Consider the following 17,439-nt stretch of genomic DNA (forward strand, 5'->3'; position numbering starts at 1 on the left):
AATGGTTTGATGTGGATTCTAAATCCACACAGAGGGTGTTCCTGAACACGTCCCTGAATTTCCAATATAGGGACATTTCTGTTGCCCATTATATTTAGCTTGATAGAGGAAAGCAATGGGCTATATCTTGCCATCATACATGGTCATGAAGGGCCATTTTCTTAACTTTTATCAGTATTGGAACTGAAAGAAGTGATGTCTAGAGGATAATTTGGCTGTGTTCTAGATGTCATAGTGCTGTGGAGCCAGACTAAATGAGAGCTACGTCTGAGGACACTTACTTGCTCTCCCACAGCCTTCTCAGGTTTGTGTTTGACAAAATTTTCCTTTGGGAGAAGCCATATGCAACTCTTAGTATGTTTACTGCAGAGGTCTGTTCATAATGCCATCCACTGCATTGTTCAGTAATGCTTAAGACTATCAACCACTGATTACTCAGAAGACAAGTATAAGTGATTTCTTTTTACTTTAAGGAGCTTTCCTAGTGGCTCAGATGAAAAGAATCTATGTGCAATGCAGGAGACCCAGGTTCAATTCCTGGGTCAAGATCCCCTGGAGAAGGGAATGTCAACCCACTCTAATATTCTTGCCTGGAAGATTCCCTGGGCAGAGGAACCTGGTAGCCTACAGTCCATGGGATCACCAAGAGTTGGACACGACGGGGCAACTAAACTTTTCAGTTTCACTTTTATACTTAAATGTTGACAGATGATTCTATGTATCCTAATAAATTGACATAGTGTTTTTGCCTGATATGCAAATGAAAATTTTAAACTAATTATGTTTCTACGTTGATTTTCAGGGTTTACAGAGCCAAATTTGTATCTTAGTTTTAGCAGTCACTATGTTTTTTGTTAATATATACTCCCAATACTTAAAAAATATTTTTTAATTCTTAGTTACTAGTTCTTTTTTCTTTTAAAAATTTATTTTCTCCTCTCTTCCTTCCTTCCTCCTTCCCTCCCCTTCTACTTCTCTTCCTTCCTTTCTTTTCTCCCTTCTTGCTTTCTTTCTTTAATTTGATATATGTTATGTTTTCTTTTAAGTTCTCTCAAATCTTTTTGTCAAATTAAGAGATAAATGCAAAAATAAAACATTAGCTATTTTTAAAATTTTACTTTAACACAAGCCATAATGTCAAAATATATGCCATCAGTACAGTGCAAATTACCTTCTCAATATCCTTAGAATCAAATTATCAGTTATTTTCCCAGGATTCAGATCATACAAAATCTAATATCATTTTTCCAATTGAAGAAACACATTCCTTTTTTTTTTTCTTATCTGAGAAAAATGTCATTTTTATCAACAAATACAACTGTTCTTATTGTAGCTACCAAGTATAATCATCTGATGTTTTTACCTCTAACAAAAGGGACAGCCTGAAGGAATTAGAAGTTCAAATACTTACACACTGACAGATGTGAAACGCAATGCAACAGGAGACTATAAATGCTCCCTGGTAGACAAAAAAGGCATGATTGCTTCAGCAGCCATCACAGTTCACTGTAAGTCAATTTATTCTTCTTTGCTAACTTCATTTGAAAGGCCTTTTCTCATAGTCTAACTCTGCTGTCTTTTCAAATGAATTGTACTCTTAAATAATGTGATTTCAATAGATATACTAGAGACCATCAGAGTGAACCCAAATTTGGTCCTGCCATTAGAGTGGTAATATCTGCATATCTGATGTTACCCTTTGTCCTATAATATTAAATTTGCCCTGCAGTGTTAAAATCTTGAACGGATCTAATAATTGTAACTGTTGGCAGTGATGAACCTCTGTCTTCTATCTAAATGTCTTCAATTGGTGGTATTAACAAAATTCATCTGCATCTTTTTTTTTTTTAATATTCTTTGGCATTGCTCTCTTTGGGATTGGAATAAAAACTAACCTTTTCCAGTCCTGTGGCCGCTACTGAGTTTTCCAAATTTGCTGACATGTTGAGTGCAGCACTTTAATAGCATTATCTTTTTAAGATTTGAAGTAGCTCAGCTGGAATTCCATCACCTCCACTAGCTTTGTTTGTAGCAATGCTTCATAAGGTCCACTTGACTTCACACTTCAGAATGTTTGGCTCTAGGTGAGTGATACCACACTATTGTGGTTATCCTGGTCATTAAGAACTTTTTTGTATAGTTCTTGTGTGTAAGTTCAAACTACCACACAGCTGTACTCATTTCAAATGATTCTGCTCAGTATCCAAGAAAGGCATCAGCAGTGTCTGAACTGAGAACTTACAGATTTACAAGCTGATGTTAGAAAAGGCAGAGGAACCAGAGATCAAGTTGCCAGCATTTGTTGGATCATAGAGAAAGCAAGGGAATTCTGGAAAAAGCATCTACTTCTGCTTCACTGACTATGCTAAAGCCTTTGACTGCATGGATCACAACAAACTGTGAAAAATTCTTGAAGAGATGGGAATGCCAGACTACTTTACCTGCCTCCTGAGAAACCTGTATGCAGGTCAAGAAGCAACACTTAGACCTGGACATGAAACAATGGATTCGTTCCAAATTGGGAAAGGAGTACATCAAAGCTGTATATTGTCATCCTGCTTATTTAACTTATACACAGAGTACATCATGCAAAATGCTGCACTGGGTGAATCACAAGCTGGAATCAAGAATGCTGGGGGAAATATCAACAACCTCAGATATGCAGATGTTACCACTCTAATGGCAGAAAGTAAAGAAGAACTAAAGAGCCTCTTGATGAAAGTGAAAGAGGAGACTAAAAAGCTGGCTTAAAACTCAACATTCAAAAAATGAAAATCATGGCACGCAGTCCTATCACTTCATGGCAAATAGATGGGGAAACAATGGAAACAGTGACAGACTTTATTTTCTTCGGCTAAAAATCACCTCAGATGGTGACTGCAGCCATGAAATTAAAAGATGCTGGCTCCTTGGAAGAAAATCTTTGACAAGTCTAGACAGGGTAGTAAAAAGCAGAGACGTTACTTGGCAGACAAAAGTCTATATAGTCAAAGCTATGGTTTTTCCAGAAGTCATGTATGGATGTGAGAGTTGAACCATAAAAAAGGCTGAGTGCCAAAGAATTGATTCTTTTGAATTGGGGTGCTTGAGAAGACTTTTGAGAGTCCCTTGGACTACAAGGAGATCCAATCAGTCAAACCTAAAGGAAATCAACCCTGAATATGCATTGGAAGGACCAATGCTGAAGCTGAAGTTGCAATACTTTGGCTACCTGATGCGAAGATCCAACTCACTGGAAAAGACCATGATGCTGGGAAAGATTGAAAGCAAAAGAAGAAGAGGGCAGCAGAGTATGAGATGTTTAGATAGCATCACAACTAAATGGACATGAATCTGAGCAAACTCTGGGAGATAGTGAAGGACAGGGGAGCCTAGCATGCTGTAGTCCATGGATTCACAAAAAGTCGGATGCAACTTATCAACTAAACAATAACAACAATACATACACCTTAAAATAACAAATTGTTTTATATTTTAAGTTAATATTAGAGTATTCTTGAAGTTTAAAAGGTTTTCATTTGGCCTAGAAAAGTATAGATTAAGTATCTTTTTTAATTTACAGAGTACTCTTAATCCCTCAACCCAAGCAACACAAAGTTGAATAGAGTCAACTTTGGAGGAGGAAGTAGATACCACCAAGAATTGCTTAATGGTCTCTGTACAGAAGGAGAGAAATTTTCTGGAAACATAACTTGAAAATCACCCTGAACATACTTTTTAACCCTCTTTTATACACCAGATGCTCCAAAAGTTATATTTATTCCAGTAGATTGAAAATAACAAATATATATAGAAAATAGACCATTATTTCAATTCTTTTTTTTGTAATTCCTGACTGACTATATTACTGATGTACCCAATGCATTGTAGAAATAGGAAACTAATTTGAACTTCTCCCTGGTGACACCAGAATTCACAGCGTTCTTTGGGCAAATGTCAGTTTTGCTTAGAGATATAGATCAAAGTTTTTAATAAGTCCATTGTACCCAACAACACCTCTAACGATGATCCATTACAGTAAGGTTTCTCTAGACATGATCCATTACAATCCCATTAATTATGAGTGTTTCTTTGTTTCAAAATGGAAAGAGATGTTAGAAACTGTTCTGAGAAAATGTTTCTAAATTTTTCACTTTATCCATAATGCTCAGAAAACATGTAGGAGAGGAGTTAAAACTTTGAAGGAGATGTAAGGCAGTACATTGGGGAATAGAGTAACCAGCCGGTTGCTTTTGAGTGTCTCATGTTGGGAGCACACCCTGGAGGGCACTGTGGTGACAGTCAAATATTAAGATTCACAACCAAGCTACTTCTCTGTTGGCTCATTTTCATGTTGAACAGATCAGAATGTGTCTGGCATCAGGGGCGAGTTAGAGAGAAAGCAGCAACTTCTCAGATAACAACTGTGCTACCTTTTCTCTGAGAACTATTCTGTCCTGGGATCATTTATCCAGTTTGCTCTATAGGGAAAAAGAAGTGAAGTGAGGGAATATAACCAGTAGATAGAATTGCCTGTGGAATAACTTTCTGTAATCATTGCTCATGAGATCTTTGGACCAGTAACCAATAATCCAGTGCTTAGAGATGGTTCAGTGTGGTTATGTTTAAGAGATACTAGATACTCAGAACCCACCTGGATATCAGGCAGAAAGGAAGAGAGAGCAGAAGGATTAGGCAAAAGGCTTGGCTGCAGCTGCATAATAACTCAGTGATCAGCTGTGGTTAAAAAAAAAAAAGTAAAAGCATGCAACAGTTTAATTGAATTTCAGCACAATTTAATTATATTTGATTTAAATACATTTAGGTTTTGCAAGGTAGGCTCTAACACTGGGCTTTAAAGCCTGTATTGCTCTTTAAAAGCTAAAGTAGTGAAGAAAGTGAAAGTCGCTCAGTCGTGTCGTCTCTTTAGTACCCCATAGACTGTACAGTCCATGGAATTCTCCAGACTAGAATACTGGGAGTGGGTAGCCATTCCCTTCTCCAGGGATCTTCCCAACCCAGGATTGAACCCAGGCCTCCTGCATTGCAGGTGGATTCTTTACCAGCTGAGCCACCAGGGAAGCCCAAGAATACTAGAGTAGATAGCCTATCCATTCTCCAGGGGATCTTCCTGACCCAGGAATTGAACTGGGTCTCCTGCATTGCAGGTAGATTCTTTACCAGCTGAGCTACCAACATTGCAAGTAAATCAAGATTTTCCTCTAAATTACATGAAATGAACCCTGGAGAAGGAAATGGCACCCACTCCAGTATTCTTGCCTGGAAAATCCATAGACAGAGGAGCCTGGAGGGCTACAGTCTATGGGGTCGCAAAGACTCAGACACAACTGAGTGATTAACACTTTCACTTTCACATGAAATGAAAACATGAAAATCCTATCTTAACCTACTTATCCTAAATTGTTTCCAAAACAGCAAGATTTGTTTTCTTTTCATAGATTACTAAAAGGAGTGGGTAGAGAAGTGCCCACCAGCACTTGCATAGGATAGCAAAACAGGCCTCTCATCAGGCTTTCAGTCCACAGAATCATAGTTGCTGAAGTACTAGTCCTCTGCTGATTCACTCACATACCGATTCTTCATCTGAGCTTTCAAAGTCCATCATCATTCTTTAAAATAACTTCTTCTGTCTTCTCACCTGCAAGTTATCTGTCCAACTAATAAAAGCTTTAACTCGACCTGAATTGAATTTTCATCTAAATATAACTCAACAAAATAGTCTGAGGAAACTCCACTTTTCTATGTGATAATGTATATTTTTATATTAATGAGAAACTGAGAAACATGCTTCTTCACTTCATTCAACAATAGTTTTTGAAGGACTACAATGTGGCAGGCACTGTGGATACACAGTGACAACTCAGGTCATGGTCCCTACCCTCATGATGCTTATAGCCTAGTAGGTGAAACAAGTTTTAAAAATAATGTTGCAAACATCAACAAATTGTGATTATAACATGAAAAACCAACGGAAAGGACAAGGTGCAATGGCAAATCCCCACTGCCATAGGATAAAGTCCCAACTCCGTATGGCAGTCTTCCCAGGTGGTGCTAGTGGTAAAGAACATGCCTGCCAGTGCAGGAGACTTAAGAGATGTGAGTTCAGTCCCTGGGTAGGGAAGATTCCCTGGAGGAGGACATGACAACCCACTCCAGTATTCTGGCCTGGAGAATCCCATGGACACAGAAGGAGCCTGGCTGGCTACAGTACATAGGGTCACACAGAGTCAAACACGACTGAAGCAACTTAGCACACATGCATACAATAACTCTAATAATGTCTAATAAGCTTTGTCATCTCTGAATATTTATTGAACTAATGAATGAATACATCTAAATCACCAAATTGAAATGGACTTCCCTGGTGGCTCAGACAGTAAAGAATCCACCTGCAATGCAGGAGACCCGAGTTCAATCCCTGGGTTGGGAAGAACCCGTGGAGAAGGGAATGGCTATCCAGTCCATAATTCTTGCCTAGAGAATTCCAAAGACAGAGGAGCCTAGCAGGTTACAGTCCATGGGGTTGCAAAGACTAGTACTTTCACTTCACTTAGTATGGCAAGCATAGTCCTTCATAGGCTAGCCTTAAATTACTTGTATAGGTTTATCTTCCATGTGTTTTAACCACTGATGCCATTTTACTCACCATTGTGAAATCCACCACCCTCTCTCTCCTCTTTGCCTTTGCTTATGTGGCAGAAGTTTTACCAACATCTCCACTTATCAAAGCCCTTCTCAACCATCAGGGGCCTCAAACAGATATCACCTCCCATACAAAATCTTTATTACTGCCTTGAAACCCAGTTTGGTTCTGTTCTCCACTCTCCTGTAAGTCTCTGCTTGTAACTCTGTCTGTAGCCTTTACTCTAGTTTTTCAGCAAATGTTTCTTGAGCTCCTAATCTATAACACATTTACCACTAGGTACTGATTTCATGCTGCTATGTAGTGTCATCACATAGTTGAGTGCATATTACCTCTACCTCAAATTGTGAATTGTAAGCTCATTATCCACCTCAGTATCTCCTATCAGTGCTTGAAACATAGTAGCTGTACAATAAAGGTTCTATTGAACTGGATTTTCCCTATACAAATCATACTATGACAGTAGTTTTTTATAGAAATTACTTTCCATCTTAAAGATTATACTTCCTTAGATGTGTTTATGCTGTGTTTTTAAAAAATGGTGTCTGCTGACAATGTACCTAATAATAAATCTTATTTAAAACTTCAACTGGGAAGAACAAGATGGTGAGGAGTAGGGGGATGTGGAACACTTCTCTCTCCATGGATACATCAGGAATACACCTTCAGACACAGAAGTGCATGCAGAACACCAGCTGAGAGCAGATTAGGAGTACCTGACCAGTGGAAAAGAATATATAAAACCACGCCAAGTTCAGTAGGATGAAGGAACTAGGGGAAAAACCAGGAGTGTTAGTAGGACTGGACTTTCCCTTCTTGGGTAGGGGAACTGAAGCAATGGTCGATCCCTGCATCAAGGCAATTATCTGAGTCAAAGGAGAAGTATTTAAGGCTGAGAGTGAAACAGCTGATCTGTGGCAGTTTAAATGGAATGAGAATCAGACAGTCCTTGCTGCAGCCTTACACACCCCAGACAGGATGCTGGTCCCCTGGAAGGTGCAGCGGCTGGGAGCTGGGGTTTAGAGATTGTGGAGCAATCCCAGAGCAAGGGATGCTGTTCACTGCAGAGAGACAGATCGAGAGGATGTGAGGGAAGAGGTCTAGGTGGGAAATGCCAGTGGAGGAAAGCCAGGCAGCCATGGAAGCAAGGCAGTAATGCCGAGTCACACGTAGCGGGTGGAGCCATCACCATAGCCTTTCTCCCCACTTGCCAGCATGAGCAGCTGAACGATACAGACGCTGGCCCATCAAACACCTGATGCACTGAACTACAAAGTAGGACCCCTCCCAGGTGCAGAACTAGAGTAGGACCCCAGCCAGGGGCCCCCTCTATGTGCCGAACAACACAGAAGGACCCAAGGCAAGGGAACCTACTAAATGCCTGAATGGGTGGAGCTACGGAGAAAGACTGGCCAAAGAGGCCTTCTGATCGCCAGCTACAAGAGGCTCGAAAAAAGACTCTTATCGGGCCATAATTCCTGCAGGGAGGCAGTCCGTGTCCTGCACAGTTGGCACTGCCAGGGTCCCCGCAAGGCAAACACCTGCGCCACCTTCACACTCAACTCTCATTGGGGCAGAACTGCCACAGGCAAAAAAAGTCTTTTGTCTACGCGCATAGGATCACTTCGGTCCTGTCCAAGTCTTTGTGACCCTGTAGACTGTGACCTGCCAGGCTTCTCTGTCAGGGAGGGGAATCCTCCAGGCAAGAATACTGGAGCATATTGGCCAATACTGGTTGCCATACCCTTCTAGAGCACAATATTCCCTGCTGCCCTAGCTGCCAACTCCCCTGAGTACCTGGTGCTGCCAGAACCCCTGCGACCCAAGCAGCTGCACCACCTCCACCTGGCCCTCACAGGGACAAATCCAAGTCCTCCAGGGCAGCCTCAAGAACAAACCTCAGTGGATGACCCACATGTAGAGGTGGAAATAAAACCACAATTGAAACACACAGGCAGTGTGGCTAAGGAAGACCCAAAATCTTCCCACCAGCTGTGCAAGCTACAGATTAAATCCACACAATCAACTAGGCAGACTCTGTCTATGGAATATATAAAAGGTCATTGAGAGCTTCCACAAAAGAAAATGCACAGTTCTAATAGAAGGAGAAGGCAATGGCACCCCACTCCAGTACTCTTGCCTGGAAAATCCCATGGATGGAGGAGCCTGGTAGGCTGCAGTCCATGGGGTCACTAAGAGTCGGACACGACTGAGCGACTTCACTTTCACTTTCTGATAGCTGTGGACATTGGAGGCAAGAACACACAGGAGTAGGACCAGAATCTGAGTTGAATCTGAGTTGCCTTGCCCAAAGCAGGTCTAGAGATCAGCACCGTGTTGGAGGGCATTCTAGGGAGGTTAGGTAGACTGTGACTCCCAGCAAGGGTAAGGACACTGACAGCAGTGACTCAAGAAAATTATTTGACTCATTTATTATTCTTATGTTTTGACTTGTTCTGTAGAATCTTTTGGATTTTTTTCTTTTTGTTTTCCTTTTTTGAACCCCCTCTGTAGTAGTCATCTATTTTATTGGCACTATGAAATCCAATTAAGCTTTTGAGATTTTTGATTTCTCAGTCACATTTTTTTATTGTTATAAACCTCCGCCTCTATGTTGGGCTTTTGCCGTTCTGTGGATTTTCCATTTTTTTTCTTTTCTCTTTTTTTATTTTTAATTTTTTAAAACTACTATTATTTTTTCTACATTTATTCCTTTGTTTGCTTTTCCTACTGTTCTTTTCCCCTTGTTAATCTTTAAGATATATAAATTTTTTTTATCTACTTCTATTTAATTTTGCATATCTATTTTTTCTTTCTTGCCTTTCTGCTCAACATATTTGTTAGTTTTATTTTCATTGCTTTATTCCCCGATTGGCACTTTGCTTTAGTTTTGTTTTCCAGTTTGTGCTTTAGTTAGTTTTTTTCTGGGAGATATAATTTTTTATTTCCTTTTTTTGCTGGGTCAATCGACTGTACTTTATTTTGTTGGACTGTTTTGATTTTGCTTATAGGTGTATATGTATATATTCAGTCACACTTTTTATTGTTGTTATAAACCTCTGCCTCTACATTGGGCTTTTGAAGTTCAGTGGTTTTCCTTTCTATTTTTTTTTTTCTTTCTTCTGTTTTTTTTGGTTTGTTTGTTTGTTTTCTTTTCCTTTTCTCTTTTTAATAATTCTAACTTTTAATTTTTTAAACCTATTATATTTTCTCTACATTTATTCCTTTGTTTGTCTTTCCTACTGTTCTTTTCCCCTTGCAGTTAATCTTTAATAAGTATAAATCTTCATCTATCTCTGTTTAACTTTGCGTATCTATTCTTTCTTTCTTTTCTTTCTTTCCTCTCAACATATTTGTTAGTTTTGTTTTCATAGCTTTATTCCTCATTTGGCACCTTGCTTTAGTTTTGTTTTGTTTTGTTTTGTTTTTGAGTTTGTGCTTTAGTTAGTTTTATTCTTAACTGGTAAATATAATTTTTTATTTCCTTTGTTTGCTGGGTCAATTGACTGTACTTTATTTTTGTTGGACAGTTTTGACTTTGCTCATGGGTGTATATATATATGTGTGTATATTCTATTATTTTAATTATTATTTGCCTGATTTTGTAACTGCCATTTGTCCGCAGTTCATCTTTGGTTTCTCATTTTTTGATATCTGTTTTAATCTCACTTAATGCCATAAAAAGCCACTTGTGGAATCTTCTTTTCTGATCATAGATCAAGCCCTGAGCCTTTGGAATGGAAGCACTGACTCCAAAACCTTAGACTACCAGGGAACTAACCCTAAGGAGTATCAAATAGTGAGAACTCACACAAACAAACCACTTAAATACAAGACCCAGCATCACCCAACCACCAGTAGCACCCTGTGCAGGACACCTCATCTAAGCAACAAACAAAAAAAATAATACAAACCAAATCATCAGCAGAGAGGATTACTGCCTCACTCAGCCTAGCCCATCAGAGGGAAAAACAAACAAACAAAAACTCAGCACAAATCTCACCCTATAAGAAGCTTTCACAAACCACTGGATCAACTTTAGGATGGCAGAAACCAAAAGGAAGAAAGAATTCAACCTTCTTGAAGGAAAGAATTCAACTTTCCATGAAGCCTTGGAAAAAGAGACCTCAAACACAATAAGTTAAAAATAATAATAATGAAAAGGCAGAGAAATACTACACAGATGAAGGAACAAACTAGAAACAGAGAAGTACAAATAAAAGAAGAGGAAATAGGCTAACTACTTGAAAAAGAATTCAGAATAATGATAGTAAAGATGATCAAAAATATTGAAAACAAAATGGAGAAAATGCAAGAATCAATTAACAAAGACCTAGAAGATAAAGAATAAACATACAAAGACAAACAATGCAATTACTGAAATCAAAACTACTCTAGAAGAAATAAATAGCAGAATATCTGAAGCAGAAGAATGAATCAGTGAGCTGGAATATAAAATGGTAGAAATAACTTCTGAAGGGCAAAATAAAGTAAAAAGAATAAAAAGAACTGAGGATAGTCTCAGAGACCTCTGGGACAATATCAAATGTACCAACACTCAAATTATAGGGGTCCCAGAAGAGGAAGAGAAAAAGAAAGGATATGAGAAAATTTTTGAAGAAATTATAATTGAAAATTTCCCCAACATGGAAAAGGAAATAGTCATTCAAGTCCAAGAGACACAAAGAGTCCCATACAGGATAAACCCAAGGAGAAACATGCCAAGAGACATACTAATCAAACTAACAAAGACTAAATACAAAAGAAAGAATATTAAAAGCAGCAGAGAAGAAGCAACAAGTAACATACAAGGGAAACCCCATATGCTTAACAGCTGATCTTTCAGCAGAAACTCTACAGGCCAGAAGGGAATGACAGGATATATTTAAAGTACTGAAAGGGAAAAATCTTACAACCAAGATTATTGTACCCAGCAAAAATCTCATTTAAAATTGATGGAGAAAGAAAAAGCTTTTCAGAGAAGCAAAAGTTAAGAGAATTCAGTACCACCAAACCAGCTTAACAACAAATGTTAAAGGGACTTATATAGTCAAGAAATACAACAGAAGAAAAAAGATCTACAAAATCAACCCCAAGCAATTAAGAAAATGGCAACAGGAATATATATCAGTAATTACTTTAAATGTAAATGGATTAAATGCTCCAACCAAAAGACACAGACAGGCTTAATGGATACAAAACATGACTCATATATATGCTGTCTACAAGAAACCCACTTCAGGCCTAAAGACACATATAGACTGAAAATCAGAGGATTGGAAAATATATTCCATGCAAATGGGAAGCAAAAGAAAGCTGGAGTAGCAATCCTTATATCAACAAAATAGACCTTAAAAAAAAGATTACAAGAGATAAGGAAGGACACTACATAATGATCAAGGGATTAATCCAAGAGGAAGACATAAAAATTGAAAATATTTACCCAACATAGGAGTACCTCAATACATAAGACAAACACTAACAGGCATAAAAGGAGAAATTAACAATAACTCAATAATAGTAGGAGACTTTAATACCCCACTCACACCAAGGGACAGTTCATCAAAACAGAAAATTAATAAGAAAACAAAAGTCTTAAATGATACATTAGATGAGATGGATCTCATTGATATCTTCAGGACATTCCATCCAAATGCAGAAGAATACACCTTCTTCTCAAGTGCACATGGAACATTCCCCAGGACAGACCACATCTTGGGTCACAAATCAAGCCTCAGTAAATTTAAGAAAATTGAAATTGCATCAAGCATCTTCTCTGACCACAATACTATGAGACTAGATATCAATTACAAGAAAAAAAGTGTAAGAAACACAAACACATGGAGATCAAATAACACATTCCTAAATAACCAACAGGTTACCAGAGAAATCAAAAGGGAAATCAAAAAATTTCTAGAAACAAATGACAATGAAAACATGACAACTCAAAACCTGTGGGATACAGCAAAAGCAGTTCTAAGAGGGAAGTTTATAGCAATACAATCCTACCTCAAGAAATAAGAAAAACATTGAATAGACAACCTAACTTTACACCTAAAACAACTGGAAAAAGAAGAACAGAAAAGTCCCAAAATCAGTAGAAGGAAAGAAATCATAAAGATCCAAGCAGAAATAATGGAAAAAGAAACAAAAGAAACAGTAGTAAAGATTAATAAAACTAAAAGCTGGTTTACTGAGATGATAAACAAAATTGACAAACCATTAGCCAGGCTCATCCGGAAAAAAAGAGAGAAGAATCAAACAACACAATTAAAAATGAAAAAGGAAAGGTTACAACAGACAATGCAGAAATACAAAGGACTATAAAAGGCTGTTATGAATATCTATATGGCAATAAAATAGACAACCTGGAAGAAATGGACAGATTGTTAAAATAGTTTGATCTTCCAAGACTGAACCAGGAAGAAATAGAAATTATGAACAACCCAATTACAAGCACTGAAATGGAAGCTGTGATCAAAAATCTCCCAAAAAACAAAAACCCAGGACCAGATGGCTTCACAGGAGAATTCTATCAAATAGAGAAGAGCTAATGCCTATCCTTCTAAAACTCTTTCCAAAAATTGCAAAGGAAGAAACACTTCCAAACTCGTTCTATGAGGCCACCATCACCCTAATACCAAAACCAGACAAAGACAACACACCCACACAAAAAAACTATAGGCCAATATCACTGATGAACAAGATGCAAAAATCCTCAAAAAATTTTATCAAACAGAATTCAGCAAAACATCAAAAAGCTCATACACCATGATCAAGTTGGGTTTATTCCAGGGATGCAAAGGTTCTTCAGTATACACAAATCAATCAATGTGATACACCATATTAACAAATTGAAAGATAAAACCCATACAATCATCTCAATAGATACAGAAAAAGCCTTTGACAAAATTGAGCACCAATTTATTAAAACTCTTCAAAAAATGGGCATAGAAGGAACCTACCTCAACATAGTAAAGGCCATATACGATAAGCCTATAGCGAACATTATTCTCAGTGAAAAGCTGAAAGCATTCCTCCTAAGATCAGGAACAAGACAAAGGTGTCCACTTTTATCACTGTTGTTCTACTTAGTTCTGGAAGTCCTAGCTACAGCAATCAGAGAAGAAGAAGAAATGAAAGGAATCCAGATCAGAAAAGAAGTAAAGCTCTCACTGTTTGCAGATGACATAATACTGCACATAGAAAACCCTAATGATAGTAGCTGAAAATTACTAGAGCTAATCAGTGAATTTAGCAAAGTTGCAGGATACAAAATCAATGCACAGAAATCACTTGCATTTCTATATATTAACAATGAAAAATCAGGAAGAGAAATTAAGGAATCAATCCCATTCACCATTGCAACAAAAATAACTAAATATCTAGGAATAAACTTACCGAAGGAGATGAACTGTACACAGAAAATTATAAGACACTAATGAAAGAAATCAAAGGTGACGTAAACAGATGGAGAGATATTCCTTGTTCCTGGGTAGGAAGAATCAATATTGTGAAAATGACTATATTACCAAATGCAATCTACAGATTCATTGTGATCCCTATGAAATTACCAATGGCATTTTTCACAGAACTAGAACAAAATAGTTCATGATTCATATGGAAACACAAAAGACCCCAAATAACCAAAGCAGTCTTAGGAAAGAAGAATGGAGCTGGAGGAATCACCCTTTCTGACTGCAGATATACTACAAAGCTACAGTCATCAAGACAGTATGGTACTGGTACTAAAACAGAAATATAAACCAATGGAACAAGGTAGAAAGCAAAGAAATAAACCCATGCACCTATGGGTACCTTATTTTTGACAAAGGAGGCAAGAATATACAATGGCACAAAGACAGCCTCTTCAATAAATGGTGCTGGAAAAACTGAACAGCTACATATAAAAGAATGAAATTAAAACAGTTCCTAACACCATACACAAATATAAACTCCAAATGGATTAAAGACTTAAATATAAGACCAGAAACTATAAAAATCTTAGAGGAAAACATAGGCAGAACAATTGATGACATAAATCAAAGCAAGTTCCTCTATGGCCCACCTCCTAGAGTAACAGAAATAAAAACAAAAGTAAACAAGTGGGACCTGATTAAACTTAAAAGCTTTTGCACAGCAAAAGAAACTATAAGCAAGGTGAAAAGACAACCCTCAGAATGGTAGTAAATAATAGCAAATGAAACAACTGACAAAGGATTAATTTCCTCACACAACTCAATACCATAAAAACAAACAAGCCAATCAAAAAGTGGGGAAAAGACCTAAACAGACATTTCTCCAAAGAAGACATACAGATGGCTAACAAGCACATGAAAAGATGCTCAACATCACTCATTATTAGAGAAATGCAAATCAAAACTACAATGAGATATCACCTCACACCAGTCAGAATGGCCATCATCAAAATGTCTACAAACAGTAAATGCTGGAAAGTGTGTGGAGAAAAGGGAACCCTCTTCCACTGTTGGTGGGAATGTAAATTGATACAGCTACTATGCAAGACAGTTTGGAGATTCCTTAAAAAACTAGGAATAAAACCACCATATGGCCCAGCAATCCCACTCCTAAGCATATAGCCTGAGGAAACCAAAATGAAAAAGACACATGTATCCCATTGTTCACTGCAGCACTATTTACAATACCTAAAACATGGAAGACGTCCATAGACAGATGAATGGATAAGAAGTTATGGTGCATATACACAATGGAATATTACTCAGCCATAGAAAGGAATGCATTTGAGCCAGTGGTAATGAGGTGGATAAACCTAGAGCCTATTATACAGAGTGAAGTAAGTCAGAAAAGGAAAGATAAATATCATATTCTAATGCATATATACGGAATCTGGGAAAATGGTACTGAAGAATTTATTTTCAGGGCAACAAGGAGAAACAGACATAGAGAATATACTTATGGACCTAGGGAGAGGGGAGGAGAGGATGAGATGTATGGTAAGAGTAACATGGAAACTTACATTACCATATGTAAAATAGATAGCCAATGGGGATTTGCTGTATGGCTCGGGAAACTCAAATAGCGGCTCTGTATCAACCTAAGGGGTGGGATGGGGTGGGAGACGGGAGGGAGGTTCTAAAGGAAGGGGATATATGTATATACCTATGGCTGATTCATGTTGGAGTTTGACAGAGAACAACAAAATTCTATAAAGCAATTATCCTTCAACAAAAAAATTAAATTTAAAATTTCAACTACATGAGAAATGGAATAGCATTTTTTAAAAATATCTAGCTACTGTAGTCATTTCTCTCTGAAGGAACATGTAAACACTTTATGATATTTTAGTTTATCACCTGCTGTCTAAATATACTTGATTTCCCATGGTATATCTTATCAGTTCTTTTCATAATATTTACTTAGTCATCATCTTTCTTCATTTTCTTCCAGAAGTGATTTAAGAATTTTTTTCTGAAGGTGATAGACCCCAGATGAATACTTACATGCATTCAAAACATCAATCATGTTAACTGCATATAAATGCATAATCAATTAAATTGACCATTTGCACTTGTCCAAACTGGTCTCAAAGCTGGCTTGAAAAACTAGAGCGATTATTGTACACTTGAGTTATTTCAGTCACATAAATCACTTTTGAATTTCAAGTAGAGTTAGCAGGAGTTTTTCTTTCTTTCATCTATATTTTTCTCCAAAAATATTTTGACTGTCTTACTTTCTGGAGTTGTATTTCAAGCATATTTTTCTGCTTCACAGATTTGGATTTGTCCTTAAACCCAAGTGGGGAGGTGACTAAGCAGATTGGCGATGCTCTGCCTGTGTCATGCACAATATCTGCCAGTAGGAATGCAACTGTGGTGTGGATGAAAGTAAGTAATATTCTTGGTAATGTTCCACTTTTGGACTGACTCCTTTTAGGCTTCTCTTGTATATTCATGTGTACTATGTATATACACCCAAACTCATACTCTCTTTTTGTATATGTAATAATAAAGATTACTACAATAAAATTTAGAGGTACTCAACATCACTATGGCATCCGTAATTGTTGCTCTGAAACTTAGTTAGGGGCATTAATTTAATTATGTGTATCTACTAAATAATTATACACATATACACATGCATATGTGGCAACCCAATCCAGTACTCTTGCCTGGAAAATCCCATGGACAGAGGAGCCTGGTAGGCTACCGTCTATGGGGTCGCAAAGAGTCGGACACAACTGAGAGACTTCACTTCACTATGGACACACACACATATACAGTTATATATTTTAGCAATTTCCAGTGTGTTTTAACCCATAATGCTGTTAACAGTGTGTTTATAACAACCCTGTGAAATATGCAAGAAAATGGTTAGTTCCCTACATTATTTGAAAGAACTTGAAGTGAGAGAAATCAGAGAGCTCATAGGTGACAGAGTAGAGGATCAGGCTCAGGCCTTACCGAGCATAAACACCACACTTTAGTCACATAACCTTCTGCCTTTCTGGAGACTGACCTTAAGTGTCTGAATGTGGGTTCCATGAATTAGTAGCTCCTTGATGGTAGGGATCTCTTTTCACCCCTGCGTCATAGTAGAACACCTGGAACATACTAGGAGCTTAGTCTGTATTTCCTGAGTGTTTTAGTTCAGTTTAGTTCTGTCGCTCAGTTATGTCCGACTCTTTGTGACCCCATGAATCTTAGCACACCAGGCTTCCTTGTCCATCACCAACTCCTTGAGTTTATCCAAACTCATGACCATTGAGTCGGTGATGCCATCCAACCATCTCATCCTCTGTTGTCCCCTTCTCCCCC

The 17,439-nt window shown here is 37.7% G+C and overlaps 1 protein-coding gene across 1 annotated transcript in view; it reads left to right on the forward strand.

Moving 5' to 3' along the window:
* The window catches only part of ALCAM (activated leukocyte cell adhesion molecule), a 224,855-nt gene that overhangs the window by 183,969 nt on the left and 23,447 nt on the right, over positions 1–17,439 (forward strand). The window contains exons 8-9 of the mRNA XM_052642302.1: positions 1,376–1,508; positions 16,397–16,509. Of these exons, the coding sequence (XP_052498262.1) occupies positions 1,376–1,508; positions 16,397–16,509 (246 nt within the window). The remainder of the gene's footprint in view (positions 1–1,375; positions 1,509–16,396; positions 16,510–17,439) is intronic.

The sequence above is a fragment of the Budorcas taxicolor genome, chromosome 1 (assembly GCF_023091745.1).
Source record: "Budorcas taxicolor isolate Tak-1 chromosome 1, Takin1.1, whole genome shotgun sequence".
NCBI classification, from domain to species: Eukaryota; Metazoa; Chordata; class Mammalia; order Artiodactyla; family Bovidae; genus Budorcas; species Budorcas taxicolor.